This window comes from Oryza brachyantha, chromosome 1 (assembly GCF_000231095.2).
Source record: "Oryza brachyantha chromosome 1, ObraRS2, whole genome shotgun sequence".
Lineage (NCBI taxonomy): Eukaryota > Viridiplantae > Streptophyta > Magnoliopsida > Poales > Poaceae > Oryza > Oryza brachyantha.
Window position 1 is genome coordinate 31,084,937 of NC_023163.2, and position 17,378 is coordinate 31,102,314.

At 39.6% G+C, this 17,378-nt stretch overlaps 2 protein-coding genes across 2 annotated transcripts; both read left to right on the top strand.

Annotated features, from left to right (window-relative positions):
• Positions 1–1,770: 1,770 nt before the first annotated feature.
• Positions 1,771–11,114, top strand: LOC102711038 (alpha-glucosidase 2-like). The gene is made up of 22 exons (XM_040522633.1): positions 1,771–2,211; positions 2,730–2,803; positions 3,614–3,865; positions 4,093–4,267; positions 4,407–4,493; positions 4,598–4,666; positions 4,826–4,922; positions 5,189–5,271; positions 5,517–5,624; positions 5,870–5,991; positions 6,116–6,223; positions 6,313–6,386; positions 7,084–7,209; positions 8,446–8,513; positions 8,686–8,835; positions 8,925–8,975; positions 9,439–9,495; positions 9,587–9,733; positions 9,824–9,915; positions 10,232–10,341; positions 10,446–10,509; positions 10,602–11,114. Exons 1-22 carry the CDS (start codon positions 1,855–1,857, stop codon positions 10,753–10,755), a joined length of 2,625 nt encoding a protein of 874 aa, XP_040378567.1. The 5' UTR covers positions 1,771–1,854; the 3' UTR covers positions 10,756–11,114.
• Positions 11,115–12,243: 1,129 nt separating this feature from the next.
• On the top strand, positions 12,244–15,164 carry LOC121053952 (probable arabinosyltransferase ARAD1). Its single transcript, XM_040522635.1, has 4 exons — positions 12,244–13,058; positions 13,741–14,037; positions 14,157–14,252; positions 14,416–15,164. Exons 1-4 carry the CDS (start codon positions 12,558–12,560, stop codon positions 14,830–14,832), a joined length of 1,311 nt encoding a protein of 436 aa, XP_040378569.1. The 5' UTR covers positions 12,244–12,557; the 3' UTR covers positions 14,833–15,164.
• The last annotated feature ends 2,214 nt before the right edge of the window (positions 15,165–17,378 follow it).

Below are 17,378 nucleotides of genomic sequence, written 5' to 3' on the forward strand. Positions count from 1 at the left end.
GCCTGTCAGACGATCGAGAGTGAGATATAGAGCCAATACGATGACACCCCTGACAGCCCACGCAAGGGGTCATTAACATTAACCAGCTCACTAAGACCTATTCGGCTACCCAACACGAAAAACAGTACATGATTAATTAATTATTAGTTATAAAAAAATAAAAATAGATTAATATGATATTTTAAAACAACTTTTCTATAGTAAATTTTTGTAAACAAATACACATTTTAGCAGTTTAAAAAACATGCACACGAAAACGAGAAAATTTAGATAAATTACAAGGGTGTTGAACGCGGCCTAATTAGTAGTAATAGCTAGATAGCTTTGACGTCAAAACCATCGTGCGTGTTTTCGCGATAATTAAGTTTTTTTTCTCGCTTTCTCGCTTTCTTCCTCCTCGGGTGCCTGCGGTAATTAGACGAGTAGACGACTGCGCATGCAGCTCTGCGTAGTGTTGATTAGGTCACGTGGTTCTTGTTTTAATCGTCAACGATGTGCCATGTGGGTGATTAATGTGTAGACTGCTCTGAATCCGCTCAAAGTCGTACACGACGAGGACTATACACCAACACGTAGCCTCCGGTTTGGACCTGTATTGGTATTCATTTTATTCACCGTTTCAAAGAATGAGACTTAACTATTTTTTTTATTTATCCCATAGCATACGGTGTGCATGCAACCATGTAATAACCACGGGGTAGAAACACATCTCGCTTGAAAATTTGATTAATTTAAAATTATTTATCATCAAAACACTCAACTAAAGTGCATGCATACATAAATGCATCAAATAAATCTAATTAAACGATGAATTTATTATATATTTTTTCTTTTGTGATAGTGATAGTTGCGTCTAATATTTTGGAATGAAGAGAATAATGAATTAATTCAATATACCCAAGGGAGAAGATCAGAATACTACTACGCATTCATCTGGAAATGGAGATGACAAATTAATATATGCAAAAAAAATACTTAGATACTAGAAAATAATCTAATATCAATTAAATAAGTACTTAATCCGTTTTACAATATAAGACTTTATACCATTGTCTATATTCATATGGATGTTAATGAATATATAAATTATATATATTCATCAGTTGATGAATTTAGACAAGATTAGAAAGTATTATAATATGAAACGGATGTAGCATTAGTTAGATTGGAACCCAGGATGGTTAGCCCCCATGAGCCAGAAGATCACTGAGCGTTTCTCAAACTGTCACTGTAGCAAGCTAGCCATTGGACTCGGTATTAAATTGTACTGTTAATTAACTAATTAACCGGTTTGTTAGCTGCCGTGGAGATGCAGTCAGAGTAGCGACGTCTTGCACTTTGCAGGGACAGCCAGCTGAACTTGGCCGTCTTCTTCTCCGGCGGCGGCAGGCTGGTGTAGTTCTTCCAGTCGGCGAGCACGTTCCTCAGGTCGTGCACCTTGTTCTCCAGCCCGACGCAGCAGTTGGCGTGCATCATGCACACCTATCCACGACGTCGTCGTGGTACTGGCAGAAGCGGACGGAGAGCGCCGTGTCGAGGAACACGATCTTGACGTTGAGCTCGCCGCCGGCGAGCTCGCGCTCGATGGCGTTGAAGATGCCCTGGTCGTTGTCAGGCGGGAACTGCGATGCCGCCTGCCAGTGCCTCAGCACAGCTGCACAGCCAGGCTGGTTATTCGAAACCGTCACTCGAAGGCGTAAAATTGAAATTACGCCTATCGAACGGAAAGGCGGAACACTGGGAGAAACAACCAAAACCCCTCCTCTCGCTTCGTTCACTCCAGTCTCCCCTTCCCCAAGTGGCGACCGGCGAGTCATCGAAGCTCCAGCCGGGGAGATCGCCGGGAGTTCTCCAATGAGCGGCGCCGGCAGCAGCGTCCGGCGACCAGTAGCCGCCGCCAGGAGCCGCGGGAACGCCTCCGGCTCAGGGCCGGAGCCGGACGCGCGCCGGGCCGCAGCCGCAGCCGCAGGCGCCGCAGCAGCGCGGCGCCGTGGCCGTGGCGACCATGGGCCGCTGCGCCTCATGGAGGTGAGCCCACGGAGCCTCCTTCTGCTGGGGATCTCCTCCGCCTCCCTCCTCCTCGCCGTCGCCTTCGTGGCGTATACCGGCGTGTGGCGCGGGCGGGCGGATGGGGAGGCCGAGACGCCGCTGCGCAGGGTCGTGCGCTCCGTCACGCCGCTTGACGCGCCCCGGATGATGGATCTGCCTCAGGTGATGACCATTAGTTTCTCGCGTTATTTCGTCAAGCCTCCAGTGTCCTGTGAAGTGTACTAGCTTTAGATTAAGTCTGCAAGTGTGAGTGACTTTGCTCGATCTGCTGCAACAGCGCTAGTCATAAACTTAATTCAATTATTATGTAGAAACGCTAGGAATAAGGGAAGGAAGTAAGGAACCACTGTTTGTTTGGAAACCCCTGGTGGATTCGGCAAGGGCTGCTTTATGTTTGAACCACATAGTAGAGACGCCTGCTGATTGTCATAATAGTACAATGACTATGGATTGAGCATATTCGCAGATGTCATTTGAGCTAGGACAGCGTCTCGAAGACCTAACGCTGATTTTTTTTGAAATGTACTAGTTTCTGTTAAATATCTTCCAGGGAGTGCTTGTTTTATCCTCCTATAAGTTAGTTTGGTTGATTTATATGTAAGATCATGTAATTCCATATTGTTGAGTTTGGATGGTAACAATGGTTAGATTTCTGATGGCTCACAGTTGACTGTTTGCAGTTCCAAGGAGATCACAAGGAAAGCTTGTATTGGGGTACTTACAGGCCAAATGTATATCTTGGAATTCGTGCAAGGTGCTTAACTCTTGTGGTCTTCCCCTTGACTCTTATGGCATGCTAATTTGAATTGTTTATCTCTTAGGTGCTGTTTGTTTTCATAAGTCTTAGGACTAAAAATTAGTCCTAGGACTAAAACATAAGTCTCTTTTAGTCCTACCCTGTTTGTTTGGAGGGACTAAAAGGGAATAAAACCTCATTAAATAACCTACTCAATAGTACACATCACACACACATAGCTATAAGTCTAGAGTAGTAGAGTAGGTGTACTATAGTCCTTTAGTCCCTTTTAGCACCTCTCCTAGGGACTTATGGACCTAGATAGTTTTAGTCCTTTTTAGTTCCTCCTGTTTGGTATTTTAGGGGCTAAAAGAGACTAAAGTGGAGGGACTTATGGATTAGTCCCTCCAAACAAACAGCCCCTGACATGCCCTCCAAATAAGCCAAAAATTAAATTTTAGACCTTAAATGTAGAGTTGATTTTGGGGATTTTTCATCATAGTTTATTTTCCATCCTTTGTTTTTAGGTCGCTAAGAACACGTATATAAAAGTTTTACCCATAAATTATTTTTTATTTGTTAATAAGCCATTTTGCTTATGCTTACTCTGTTTATGGTTTAATTTTCTAAGGAGTTTTGTTCCCATTTTCTGTGTGGAGGACAGAGATGTTGTTGTGCTGTTTCATGCACAATTCCTTGGATGTTGTATTGTTTGTGTTGCTGGTATAGAATGCTGTTACCTCGTAGTTGAAACTACTATTGCAGAATGATGATAAGGTGCTGTTCTCAACATGTGAAAACTTCTTGCTAATACTATTTCTATTTCAGAACCCCATTGTCTCTAATTGCTGGGCTTATGTGGATTGGTGCAAAGAATGGACAGTACTTTCTTCGTCATGTTTGCCAAGATTCTGATGAGCTTAACAAATATGGGTGGACAGATCACAATGGGAGGGATTATGGACGTCAAGTGTTGGTTGATCATGGCTTTTTGTTGACCACTAGTTTCCTGAAAGAGAAAGGAGATGGTAGCGGTTATGGTGGAGACTGGGCAGTTCGATTGGATGCGAAGAATGAGGGGTAAGTGTATATTTGTCAGTAACAAAACTGTTTTTTTTTCTTTTAACTGAAAAGATGTAAGTTTCTTCCAGTTTTAAGCTCAAAGCAAAAAGAACAATAAATTATACTAGAGTGACCTTTCATTGCCCATTCACAAACTAGGGTGATATTAGCTGTCATTACTTGCTACCGGTAAATTATCCAAGGAGCCAAAAGAAATTTATCCCATGTAATTATACTTAATTTAGGTCAAGTTTAAGTGAAGACCAAGAAAGCACCACACATATGTTTTTCTACATCGCGGATGAAGCAGGGAATTCAATCACTATGGGTTCACATGTACCTTCTTCAAGAGGTCATGTTCTTTTAGCATCTGGGTCCCATGAGGAGATTGGTGACTGGGAAGTCTATTTAAGATCCGAGGTAACATATTTCAGTATGCTAGCCACATTGTTGCAACTAATTGTTCACTTTTCTGTTTTACTTGCTACCGGGGTATGGCACTACAATTCCATATAAACAGATATTAATATTGACGTGCACAGAATTATGTTTTCTACAGGACAATTTGGAAATTCACAAAGCTGGATTCAAATCTGTTAGTATGCATAATCTAAGTGAACTAGTACAGCAAGCCCTTGCAACTAATGTATGTATTAACTACTTACAGTTACTTAATATTTTTTTTGGAAAAAAAGTCTCAGAATATTTTTATTTATTATGAACTTGAGTTACTCATGTGGAAGTTTCTAGGCAATGCAAAGTGGTAACCTTAACCTTCCAGACATGGCTGAAGATTCTTCAAATATAATAGTCTCTCAGGTGTGTCAAAGATGAAAGAGAAAGTTATTCTATCAACATGAGAAGTTGAGAAAACCCTCATTTATTTGCTACACCCGTAATAGGTCATCATACACCCAGATTAATTAAATAACGCTCTCTTCCTTCATTGTGATCAATGTGTGTCTCTCATCTTCACAGGTTTCCATGAAACGTTCTGCCAAAGTCGACATAGTCTTCTTATCAGGGGCTGCTTCAGAAAACCCAATGATCGCAGAACGCATTAACAGGCTAACAGGTGATTCTGCTGCATAGCTTATACTGCATGGGGATAGGATTTGTGATTTCCTTGTTGTTCTAGTCATTTTGGGATGCCATAGATACCATTCCATCCATCATTCTGTACGCACTGGGTTCTTAACCTTTTCTTTTGCTGCTTTGCATTAGATATCTGGTCTTTTTTCTTTCACCTGCATCTTGTCCTTCTGTTGAACCTAAATTTCAGGGATGCTGAAACCAATGTATTCATATTGCTTGTTGATTTTGTATCACTCATGATGTCAGGTCCTGTTCTGAGCACTCGTCTTGAATCGAAACAAAAGGACTTTGAAAAGAGATATGATCAAATTTTCAATGTAAATAATAAGGTGTGATCTCTTGGATGAGCTTTGTAGTTTTGACAATCTTATTTTGGCAATATATACAGTTGTTTTCTTCTCATTATGTTCTTGTTCCTACGATTATATAAAGTTACTTTTTTGGTATAAATTATAGTGTTCTTGCCATTTTGTTTGAGAATTGATTATTTTTCTAGAAGATAAGCAGTGTTACAAGGAACATATCAGAAGACAGTTTGATAGAACAGTTAATATTGTGTTTTTCTCTGATGCAGATTAATCCCAAAGACTTATCTGTTGGTGTTGCTGCGTTATCAAATCTTCTTGGTGGGATTGGCTATTTCTATGGGCAGTCGAGAATTGCACTTCCAAAAGGTTTTACGGTAAGTTTTAGTGTGTTACCTGATAAGTAGATCTTTTTCCTAATAGCTTTTGCAACTGAACTTTATGAAGCTATCTGCTCTAGTCTAAGCATTGCTATCCCTGTATACTTATTTTTCCCACTTATTACTGTGCTATTTCTTTTATAGATCTGATATAACTATTTCTTTTATAGATCTGATATACATTCTAGGTGATTACATATCACATTGAAACAAAATCTAATGCTCCAAGTGTTTGCTTGCAGCAAAAAAATGGGGATAAATATATCCCATATTGGCCTGCTGCACTATATACAGCTGTGCCCAGTCGTTCATTCTTCCCAAGGGGATTTCTGTGGGATGAGGGCTTCCATCAGTTAGTCGTTTGGTAAGCATTTCATTGGTCCTGATGTGTAGCATCGCTTCTGCTGCTGTACCATCAATCTCAGTTTTTCCACTTCTATACTGGTGTTATTGCTTAACTGACACATATCCTCGATGGTCATGTACAGGCGCTGGGATGTGCATATATCAATGGATATAATTGGTCACTGGTTAGATCTAATAAATGCGGATGGATGGATTCCTCGAGAGCAAATATTAGGAGCTGAAGCTTTAAGGTGTTTCTCTGGCGAGCAGTGAACCATTGTCATATCTACGCTGAATTTAGCATGCAGTTCTTACATAATCTATTTTTACATTCATACAGTAAAGTTCCTGAGGAATTTGTTCTGCAGCACCCTTCCAATGGAAATCCCCCAACCTTGTTTCTTGCATTGCGTGGTGAGATACTGTTTCTTCCTTGCTCTATATTTTCATGGTGCATTGAATGCAGTATAGCAGCAGTGTTTAGAATCAAGGTGTCTAAATTCTCTGACTTTCTTGGACATGATAATTTAGTTCTGCAGTTATTGATTGCTTTAGAATGACAAAATAATGTCTCAGAAAGTCAAATTACACACTTAGATCTCTACCTCTACCCCTCTTTCTTCGGGCATGTTCGCAACTGCTGTCTGGGGTTAATTTTCCTCTCTTTTTCCATGCACATACTTTCCGAACTGTTAAACGGTGCGTTTATGTAAAAAAAGTTATATGGAAGTTACTTAAAAACCCAGATTAATCCATTTTTCAAGTTTGTAATAGCTAATACTCAATTAGTCATGCGCTAATGACTTTCCTCGTTTTGCATGTGCTAATTAGACAAACTGCATTTGCGCCCTTCTACATCCTAGTGCCCATAATACTTGAAAGAACACAGAATATAGTCACACAAAATCCCGTCTTCAAAGTATTGCAAATATGTTACTTTGCATTGTTTTTGGTGCATGTTTCTCAAATTTATCAAAATGAATGATGATAGAAATTTTTCACACCGTGCAATTTGGTTTAGCACCACAGGTTTGGTACTGTACGGACTACGGAAGTGTGTAAATTGTGATCAAATAACCTATTGAGTTTATGTTGTCACCTTTTGGCACAGATTTGGCAAGTGGGATACATGCGAACCAGTTTTCAGATCTGGAATCTGAAAAGATATCCACTTTCCTTAAAAGGGCTTACGTGAGGCTTAATTCCTGGTTTCAGTGGTTCAACAGCACACAAACAGGTGAGTTTTGTTGTTCCATGCTATTTATTATGAACTCACTAACCATTGATGCTTGTGAAATGTGAATAACTGAAGAGGAATAACCTTCTTTCTGGCAAGTATCAATTTTTTATGGATTTGATCTTCACTTTAATTTATGCCTTTTATTGTGTTAATGTTCATGAAACACATGCCTGAACACATTACACGCCAAACCATTAATTTCTTACTCTTCAGTAAAAAGGTGATATTTTAAGGGTGCATGTAGTCAGTATATCTATCTATAGCTCTATGAATATTTTGATGGGTATTCAATTTGGCATGCCCACAATTATGAATATTTGATTGGATAAAAAGTACTGCCATTCATTATAGATTATCTTGTTTTAAATGTACTATTATAGAAGTTAAAGACATGCCGATTTCCAAAGCATCCATTGTTTGACTGGACAAACTATGTGATTATGGTCATACTGTTGATGATGAGGATTACCGTTCTCACTGGACTGTTGTTTGTGGTTAGCTGTGGTTGTATGGTACAAATGATTAGAACTATATGTTTAGCTTTCAAACCTTGATTTTGTCCTATTATTTTTGTGTGAAATATTTTGGCCAAGGAATCCTAGTGCATGAGTAGTAATAAGTGCAGTTCACTAGTCGTAACCAGCATAATTTTGTGGCCATTTTGATTTTCAGAAGTTACTAGTTTTCACTTCCGTTTTAGAAGATATTAGTCTTCAAATATTGCTGGTACTCTATTACATACACTCAAGGTGGTGAATACTATGAAATAATATTTTTGATCCTCAAGACCTCAACTTCTTCAGTTGCTGTTGTTTCACTCATTGACTGTTCCAGGCAGAGAGATATGAACCCAAATTCCTGATTCTTTAGAAAGTAACTTTAATTCACAGCCACCCAATAGGAACCATGCACTTGAGATGTTCAAAGTTCCTTAGCAAAGGGAACAACCTTCGGGTTCTTTACTAAGTGAAATTTAGCTTGGTGTCATTATAAAGTATCATAATTGGATGAGTACCATCCACAATTGCCACCACCCCACATAACTTGATTATGCAAATACTGTTGCAATTACCTTTTCCATCACTTTATTTCTTGTTATGTCAATGAGGTTATAATTTTCCGTTATGTGTGGAATAACTACCGGGATGTATATATTTATGTTTGTCATGTCAGCATTTCCAACCTTTGATTTATCTATCCTAGATAGCTTCTTTGACTCTCAAACTTTTTTAGGGAAATCTGAAGGCACCTTCTATTGGCATGGAAGAGACAACATGACCACCAGGGAGTTGAATCCGAAGGTTTTGGAACAATCCATTGTTGCTTTCTTTCACACTGACTAATTGTTCCCAAAAAATAGCGAAAGAACTTAGTTTTTGAGCTTTTGTTATGCCCAGATTACAGTTTCTTCACTTGTCTTTCTATGCCATTCCTACTAAATGATCACTCTTGACATCGCTGACCACTCTACAGACTTTGACATCTGGTTTGGATGATTATCCACGTGCATCTCATCCTAATGATGAAGAACGCCATGTTGACCTCCGGTGTTGGATGCTTTTAGCTACCAATTGTATGTGCTCAATTGCAGAGTTTCTTAAAACAGACAGCTCTCTTGAAAAGGTACTGCAGGGTGAATGGACTTTGCCTTCTAGTTGATTTATCTCAAACTTTGTCTCTTTTATTGAAAAATCTGTCTTGAACTTATACAGGATTACTACAAGATGTCAAATCAACTTTCAGATTTTGGGTTACTTAACAAGGTATTGCTCTGAGAACTCTAACAGTTTCTTCTTGTGAGATTTTTATCTTTCTAGGTCAAATGGATAAATATCAATCCACCAACAGCTGCTACATTTTGGATACAGTTAAACAATTTCGATACAGTGCTAACACGTATGCCTATGAGAATAATGCTTTTAACATTTTACGTACCAGACAAAGCCAATAATTTTAGTTTTGTTATGTGATAGGCTTTCCGTTTGTGACCATTGCAATATCATGGTTTCTATATGACATAAAGATAAGAAACTTTGCATAAAAGCCTTCTGTCAGGAATTCTTACTTTCGATCAAACAATCAAAGATCACTTAGCAACTAAATGCTTCTTATCAACTGCCACTGATCGTTTTATGTAACAGGCAGGGTTTTCAATGTCACAGGAGTTGCATTGTCATTTGAAAATTGTATGCTATATTTAGTTTGAAAGTATTGTCATTTTTACAGATGCACTTGGATGATAAAACCGGTGCCTATTTCGACTATGGTAACCATACAGAAAAGGTTTGTCTTGTGGTTCCTCTCAGACTTGCCATCTTGCCTTTCAGACATGATTCTTAACTTCCAAAGTCTGGTGGCAATATTTTTCTTACAGGTTCGATTGAGATGGTTTGAAGTTAGAGATAATGATGTTATGAGACGAGAGCTTTTGCGTGAAACATTACAACCCCCTCAGCTGCAATTAGTTCCTCATGTCGGTTATGTCAGCCTGTTCCCTTTCATGATGGGGGCCATTCCACCTGTATGCTCTATCTATTTCAACTTGTTTCTCACTTTTGCGAATCCAGTGATGCTCATCCTAAAGTATTAACTGCAATTCAATTATGTTCAGGAATCATGGGTTCTTGAGAAGCAGCTTGATCTTATATCAAATAACTCTATCCTGTGGACAGATTACGGGCTTCGGTCACTTTCTCGAGCAAGGTATATCTAAAGATAATCTGAAAATTTCCTCTTTCTCGAACAAGGTATATCTAAAGATAATCTGAAAATTTGCTGCTTGACCCCTAGCAAGTAGCAACCTAAGCTTGCATCAAGCTGATTGGTTCATGAAACTGATACTTCTGGTATAAATGGAATATTTATATTATTTATTTGAGAAGTGTAAACTTGGCAAGGGATCCAATACTCAAGTGGTAATTCTTGTTCCAGGGGGTTGAAGTGGGTAATTTTACTCTTATCATTTTTATTTAGCTGTTCAGTTACTCTGATCTGAAATGTTTGTTGATCCACGCTCCAGTTCAATATATATGAAGCGTAATACTGAGCATGATCCTCCATATTGGAGAGGTGCCATTTGGATAAACATGAACTACATGATTCTTTCAGGACTAAACCACTATGCAAACGGTAAACTCTATAGTAGACGCTGCAAATCAACTAGCTTGTTCCTTTTGTAAATTTACTGTATGGCTGTATACACAATGATCTAATAACATTGCTCTGCTCTGAAGAGGATGGTCCGTACAAGGACAGGGCAAAGGAGCTATATGACGAGCTAAGGTCGAATCTGATCAGGTATATCCATTTTTCCGCTCCTAAGCTGAATAAAATGGTCGAAATTGCAACCTCTCTAATAGATTGCTATGCTACTTCTGTGCTTCTTACAGGAACATCGTGAAGAATTACCATGAAACGGGGTTCTTCTGGGAAAACTATGACCAGAAGAACAAAGGAAAGGGTAAGGGTGCGAGGTCGTTTACTGGATGGACTTCGCTTGTTGTTTTGATCATGGGGGAGTCCTACCCGACGCTACACAGGTAAGCGAATATTCCAACAGAGAAACAACACAACAAATCCCAATTGGAAATTTGGAGTGGATAGAAAAGCTTAGTTTGACCATGGAGTTTTGAACAAATCACCAGTGATTATTCCGTTCAACATATACGGCTTTTGGGGCCTTCTTGAGAGTTGAGACATGTTAGTTATGTAGCTAATGATTTTTAACGTGTCTCAACTCGAGCAACTTCTTTTTGCTTCGGGGCTTTGCAATCCCCACGAGAAACTTGAGCATGCACGGAAAACTTAAAAAAACGAGACAGTGAATCTGATTGTACTGTAATCTGCCAATGACTACACATCGTTGCTACAGTTGTGCTCAGAATGAATCGGTATTTAGCGAATAGTGCTTTGAACAATCTAAACCATCATCTTTCAATCCAATGGTTACTGTAGGACCGTTTAAGTTGCTGCGGGCATCAAATGATCTCAATTGGTTTTATATATGTGTCCAGATTCATCGATATCCATATAAGTTTAGAAAAGTTTAGAAAGAACTAAAATATTTTATAATATGAAAATGTGAAATGGAGGTTACTGATCTGCTCGTTAGCTTATCAGCCACAAATAGAATTTAAATTCTAAAACTTAATCTTGAAGTTGATTTTTAGTATTTGTTACCCTTATCTATTTGTTAACACCGGCTGTTAAACAGCTAACAAAAGGATAATTATTTTTCCGCTTTGATGACTATTCTACACTTTTATCTTCTGGAGAAGAGACTACTATTGTCAAGTTGGCATGGATCTCAATGGTCTGAACGCGAGTGAGCTTTGCTTGCTACATCTGCAAGCACACAATCTCACTCTCTAATGCAAGCAAAGTAGCAGCAGATCAGATCATCGAGATCGTCATGCAGTAACACCACTGGATATCTGACAGGACGTTGCTTTTACACAGCACAAAACGAACCAAACAGCAATACATTCGTAGCATATAATTTTTTATATGTTTTTAATAGAAATTAAGATTGAGAATAAAAAACATGTTGTCTCTTAATAAATAAGAAATAAATAAGCGTGGAAGGATATGTAGGATCCGCGATATCAAGGTCAGGAAGGAGATACCGGGTTACCTCTCAATAAATAAAAATTATATAGGTTTAATAAATAATGAATGTGTATGCAAGGATTAGTGAATAAAATATTGTCCATTCGTCTTATTCAAAAATTTAGTATAAATATAAAAATGCTAAGTCGTGCTTAAAGTTTAGTAAGTCAGAAGCAAAATAAATGATATTTTTATAATTTTTTAAATAAGACAAATAGTTAAACATTAAAAAAAATCAAACAGCTTACATTATAAATCGGAGGGAGTAATTGATAATACAATCAGTACGGTGTATATTGACAATAAGACTTATATTTTGATATAAGGTTTAAATATCGAAAATACTTCATTTTGGAATTGAGTGTTAAATTGAAAACTAAGAGAAACTTTAGAATATATATCGAGATATCAATTTTTTTATTGAAAAAATGCTTACAGTATCTTCTTAGTAATGATGAAAAAAATTTCAACTCAATGCTGACCGCTCAAATCGCGACCTTGTCGGGATCGACGGCCAAGATAAGAGAAGGCCACTAAACCCAAAATAAAAAATAAAAAAAAAACGAGACGGAGACCACAGACCAGTCACCATCACACCACACATGGCGCACGGCGTCGCAACCACCGGAGCACAAGCTGCTGGTGCGCAACCACATTCCCATCTCCACCGCCACTAGGGGCGGCCACCGCCGCCGCGCTGGTCCCCGAATCCGCCCACGGAGCCGGCCGGCGGCGGCATGGCGGCGCCGAGCAGCCGCGCGGTGGCCGTCGGCGGCGCGCTGCTGCTGCTCGTCGTCTTCGCCGTCCCCACCACGTTCCTCTACCTCACCTCCGCCCCGGCCGCCGCCGCCTCCCCGAGCCTGCTCCTCAACCTCAAGCCGTTCGGCGCCCGGTGCGCGACCGCCGGCGCCAGGCCGCCGCTCAGGGTCTTTATGTACGACCTGCCCCGGCGCTTCCACGTCGGCATGATGGACGCCTCGGCGACGGGGTTCCCCGCGTGGCCGCCGTCGGCCGGCGGGATCAGGCGCCAGCACAGCGTGGAGTACTGGATGATGGTGTCGCTGCAGGGCGGAGCCGGAGGGGACGGGTTGGTGGAGGAGGAGGGGAGGGAGGCGGTGCGGGTGAGGGATCCCGACGCGGCGGAGGCCTTCTTCGTGCCCTTCTTCTCGTCGCTCAGCTTCAACGTCCATGGCCGCAACATGACCGATCCAGAGACCGAGGCCGACCGCCTCCTCCAGGTGCGGTAAATCTCACATTTTTTCCCTTTCACTTGAGCTGATAATTCTGTTGCAATTGCATGACCTGTGCCTGTGGCCGATGAGCTCGGCTCAGATGGTGACAGCTCTTGTGGATACCCAGAGTCCTGTCTGTGCAAAATTGGGGAGAACATTTTGGTATGCAATTGTGGAAGTACATTACTGAAAGCAGCCAAATTTATCTGGTTTTCCTAAAATCATGGTACAGCATTCAATAGAGCAGGCGAATTATACTGGGAAAACAAATCAAGTCATCATTAAACATGGATGAGCACACCAAAGATGACATTTGGATCATTGGATGCGAAAAAGACTGTCTAGCTCTGGAAAAATGCTCCCATTTAGTTGGTGTTACATCACCATCACCCCTTGCTATTGGCAATAATGGTTTCTTATAACTTATAAACCACACAAAAAATATCTTCAACTCTTGTTTGCTCGATAATCTGTTATGCAGTATGGGATTTCCTTTTCTGTCAAATAATTGATTTCTAGGTTGTTTTTATGTATGATGATCAATGGCAAACCGGTAGCCTGTGATCACCTCATAAGTCTATGCTGCCCTAGAACATTTTAATGTGCCCTATTTCTATTTAATAATTGGTAAACTAATTTCATGGTGTTATAATTACACTGATCTGTTTTAATATTTTTTATCTTGTAGGTTGAGCTTATGGAGATTTTATGGAAGTCTAAATATTGGCAACGATCTGCAGGCCGTGACCATGTGATTCCCATGCATCACCCAAATGCTTTTAGGTTTTTGCGTGATATGGTGAATGCATCTATTCTTATAGTTGCAGACTTTGGAAGATACACAAAAGAGTTGGCTTCCTTGAGGAAAGATGTTGTAGCTCCATATGTTCATGTTGTAGATTCCTTCCTTAAAGACGAGCCACCTGATCCATTTGAAGCTCGTCCTACTCTGCTTTTCTTTCGAGGGCGTACAGTCAGGAAAGATGTATGCAATATATTAATTACTCCCTTCTCTGTGATCTGTCCTAATTTGCTTATTCTGTTGGAACTGTTTTCAACATACCTTTTGCATTCAAGAGTTCGGGAATTTTGGGCCATTTTCAGGAAGGGAAAATCCGTGCAAAACTTGCCAAGATACTAAAAGGGAAGGATGGTGTGCGCTTTGAGGATAGCCTTGCCACAGGTGAAGGCATTAAAACAGTAAGACCTTTGTCATTTGCACCTTACCTTTCAAGTATCATCTAAATCTAAATGTACAGTGCATTTTGCTATGGTTTTAATGTGTTGAGGTGATCTTAAGTCTTTCCTGTCGAGGCTTCTTGATAAGAGGACATGACACTTAAAAATGGTTTACTCCTAACAGTCTACGGAAGGCATGCGGTCATCGAAATTTTGTCTCCATCCTGCTGGAGATACTCCTTCCTCGTGCCGACTGTTTGATGCCATTGTTAGTCATTGTGTGCCTGTCATTGTCAGCAGTCGGATTGAGCTCCCTTTTGAAGATGAGATTGATTACAGTGAGTTCTCCCTTTTCTTCTCAGTTGAAGAAGCTCTAAGACCTGATCATTTGCTCAATCAGCTCAGACAGATCCCGAAAACTAAGTGGGTTGAGATGTGGTCAAAGCTCAAAAATGTCTCTCATCACTATGAGTTCCAGAATCCCCCCGTGAAGGGTGATGCTGTGAACATGATATGGAGGCAGGTGAGGCACAAACTCCCTGCAGTTAATCTTGCAATTCACAGGAATAGGAGATTAAAAATTCCAGACTGGTGGGGATGAACCTTGGTGAATAGTGTATATATTATCATATGGACAGCTGAAGTGACATTTTTTGGTATGCATGATGAAGTGAGTGGGTCTGAATCTCATTCCACGCAGGTTTACTGACGTGTGCTAACATTTTTGCCCCCTTTTTTTTGTTCTTCTTATGACATCCTAACTGTTTTTCCCTCTGTTTTTATGATATAGTGGAAACAAATAAGTTGTATTAGTGGTTATAGAACAGATTCTCACCTGACAATACAAGGACACATCATCTGTACTACATATCGGATGTTGCAATGTATTCATCCCATTAGATACCACTCCCTGATTGATACTATTGTGTCCTTTTTTGCTCTTCTTGGAAGTTTCATTATGTCTATGTGCTTCGTTGCATGTCTTCCTGCTGATACGGTTGCACTGTATGCTTCATTGTGTCATTTTAGGTCCCTTTATTTGTAGAAAAAACATAGGAAGTTTAGAGGATTTTAATCCTATGTAAAAAATTCCTATGGGAGCCTTTGAAACAAAGGATTATATCCTATCCTTTTCTTTGAAATTCCTATGGATTGGGCAATCCTATAGATATTTTGGAGGAAAATAAATTCTTCTTCTCATGACTCTAAGACACCCTCAAATTCCTATGTTTTTTCTATGGTCCAATCAAACGGTTATTCCTAGGTTTTTCCTGTATTTTGCAATCCTTTGTTTTACACATGCATTTCTGTCAGAATTCTATGTTTTTTTTATTTCTCCGTTTTTTCATTCCTGTGATTTAAAGGGGGCCTTATTGGTTTTCAACTTCTGATGTCTGTCAGAATTCAATGTTTTTTCTATTCATCTGTTTTTTTATTCCTGTGATTTAAAGGGGGCCTTACTTGTTTTCAACTTCTGATGTCTGTCGGAATTCTATGTTTTTTCTATTCCTCCGTTTTTTCATTCATGTGATTTAAAGGGGCCTTACTGGTTTTCAGCTTCTGATGGAAACTTCCTGCTGAAAGTTCTGATGGAACTTTCTTCAGGTTGTTGTGGGGTCCTACACGGGCATACCTGTGTTTAAACAAACTTAAATGTCAAAATATGAACCTGGTGTTCTTATTTTAATGTTTTGTTAGTAGTTTAGGAGGTGGCTAAAGGTTGTTGAAAAAAAATGGATGGAAGGAACGTTCCTCCCGAGTCAGATCAGGATCATCCTTGTTCACCTACTTTTCACATGGACCGACTTGCTGGTATATACCTGATTTATATTTTTAATCCACATTGTAATTACAGTAATCTACTGCAACAATAATCTATGCACTCAGTATGTACAAGACCTAAGAATGGGTATATGTATGTTCTGCTGATTACACCAAAAACTTTTATTTTTACTGTGGTTTTGAACATACCAAAAAGTTTTCCTTTTTCTAATCCATACTGTCCCAGCTTCGTGTGGGTTTGAACAAGGAAATATATGAAAAGGCATGGGAGGTTGTGACCTAAAAGATGATCCTAACAAACCACTGACTTCTGCTGCTGTGTCCCTGTGCATTGCTTGGTTAACCATAATCAGGAGCATCAAATACCATTTGCCACATCACAGTGAAACCCTGGCAGAGTCCAACTCTCCAGCGATGCTGATGAATAGTACTACTAATCAGTAGTACAGCTCATGCAAATCCAAGCATGTACTAATTATAATAATCCATTATCAAACAAGGTACAAACCTGACATGAGCGTGACATTATGGATGGCTGCTGGATTAAGACCACCTTCAACGATAAAGATAACATATTATCTCAGAATTCTAAAAGACAACTTATTTAATGGTCTAGCTCTTAGCAAATAACTTATAGTACAAATGACTCTATAATTTATTCTCAATTGATATTAAAATATATGTAAGAGACTATCTTCTGATTAAAAGATAGTTTTTATCCCTTTTCTATTAAAAAAATATAGTATACCTTAGGGCTGATGCATGCAAATGCAATCACTACTGGAATACATGCAGAACAAGACAGCACAGCAAGCCTCCTGTCATTTCTTCCAAGCAACCGGTCGTTGGCTCTTGATCCGTTTTTAGGGGAATCATGCAGGGATCAGTCCCATCCAAAGGACAAACGAACAATACTTTCACGAGGCCCATGTGCCTGCCTTCCAAACTTTGGTTGGTTTAGTGCAAAAAACTAAGTGTTCACCCCATCAATTCCAGTTTAGTTTAAATCCTAGGATTAGCATGAAAGAACGTCTACTGACCAAACGAAAAATCTAAGCTCAGGTAAGATATACTACTACGAGAGACGAGTAAGGTCAGCAAATGCGCTGCTAACTACTTTAGTTACTGTAGTTATTGGTTTTATCTAGCTGGTATGAATTGAGAAACCGCTCGGTAGATTGGTCGAGTTTTAAAAAATCAAACTATGAACACAATTTTTTAGAATTTACCGGTTTGCATTGGCAACCAAGCGGCGATCACGATTATTGCATAATTATTACAGTTTTATGTGGAAAAGTTCTAAAGCCCAAACAAATCTTGTTAAAGTGTTATCTAAATTTTGTTCGTAATTTTATTAACCTTCAA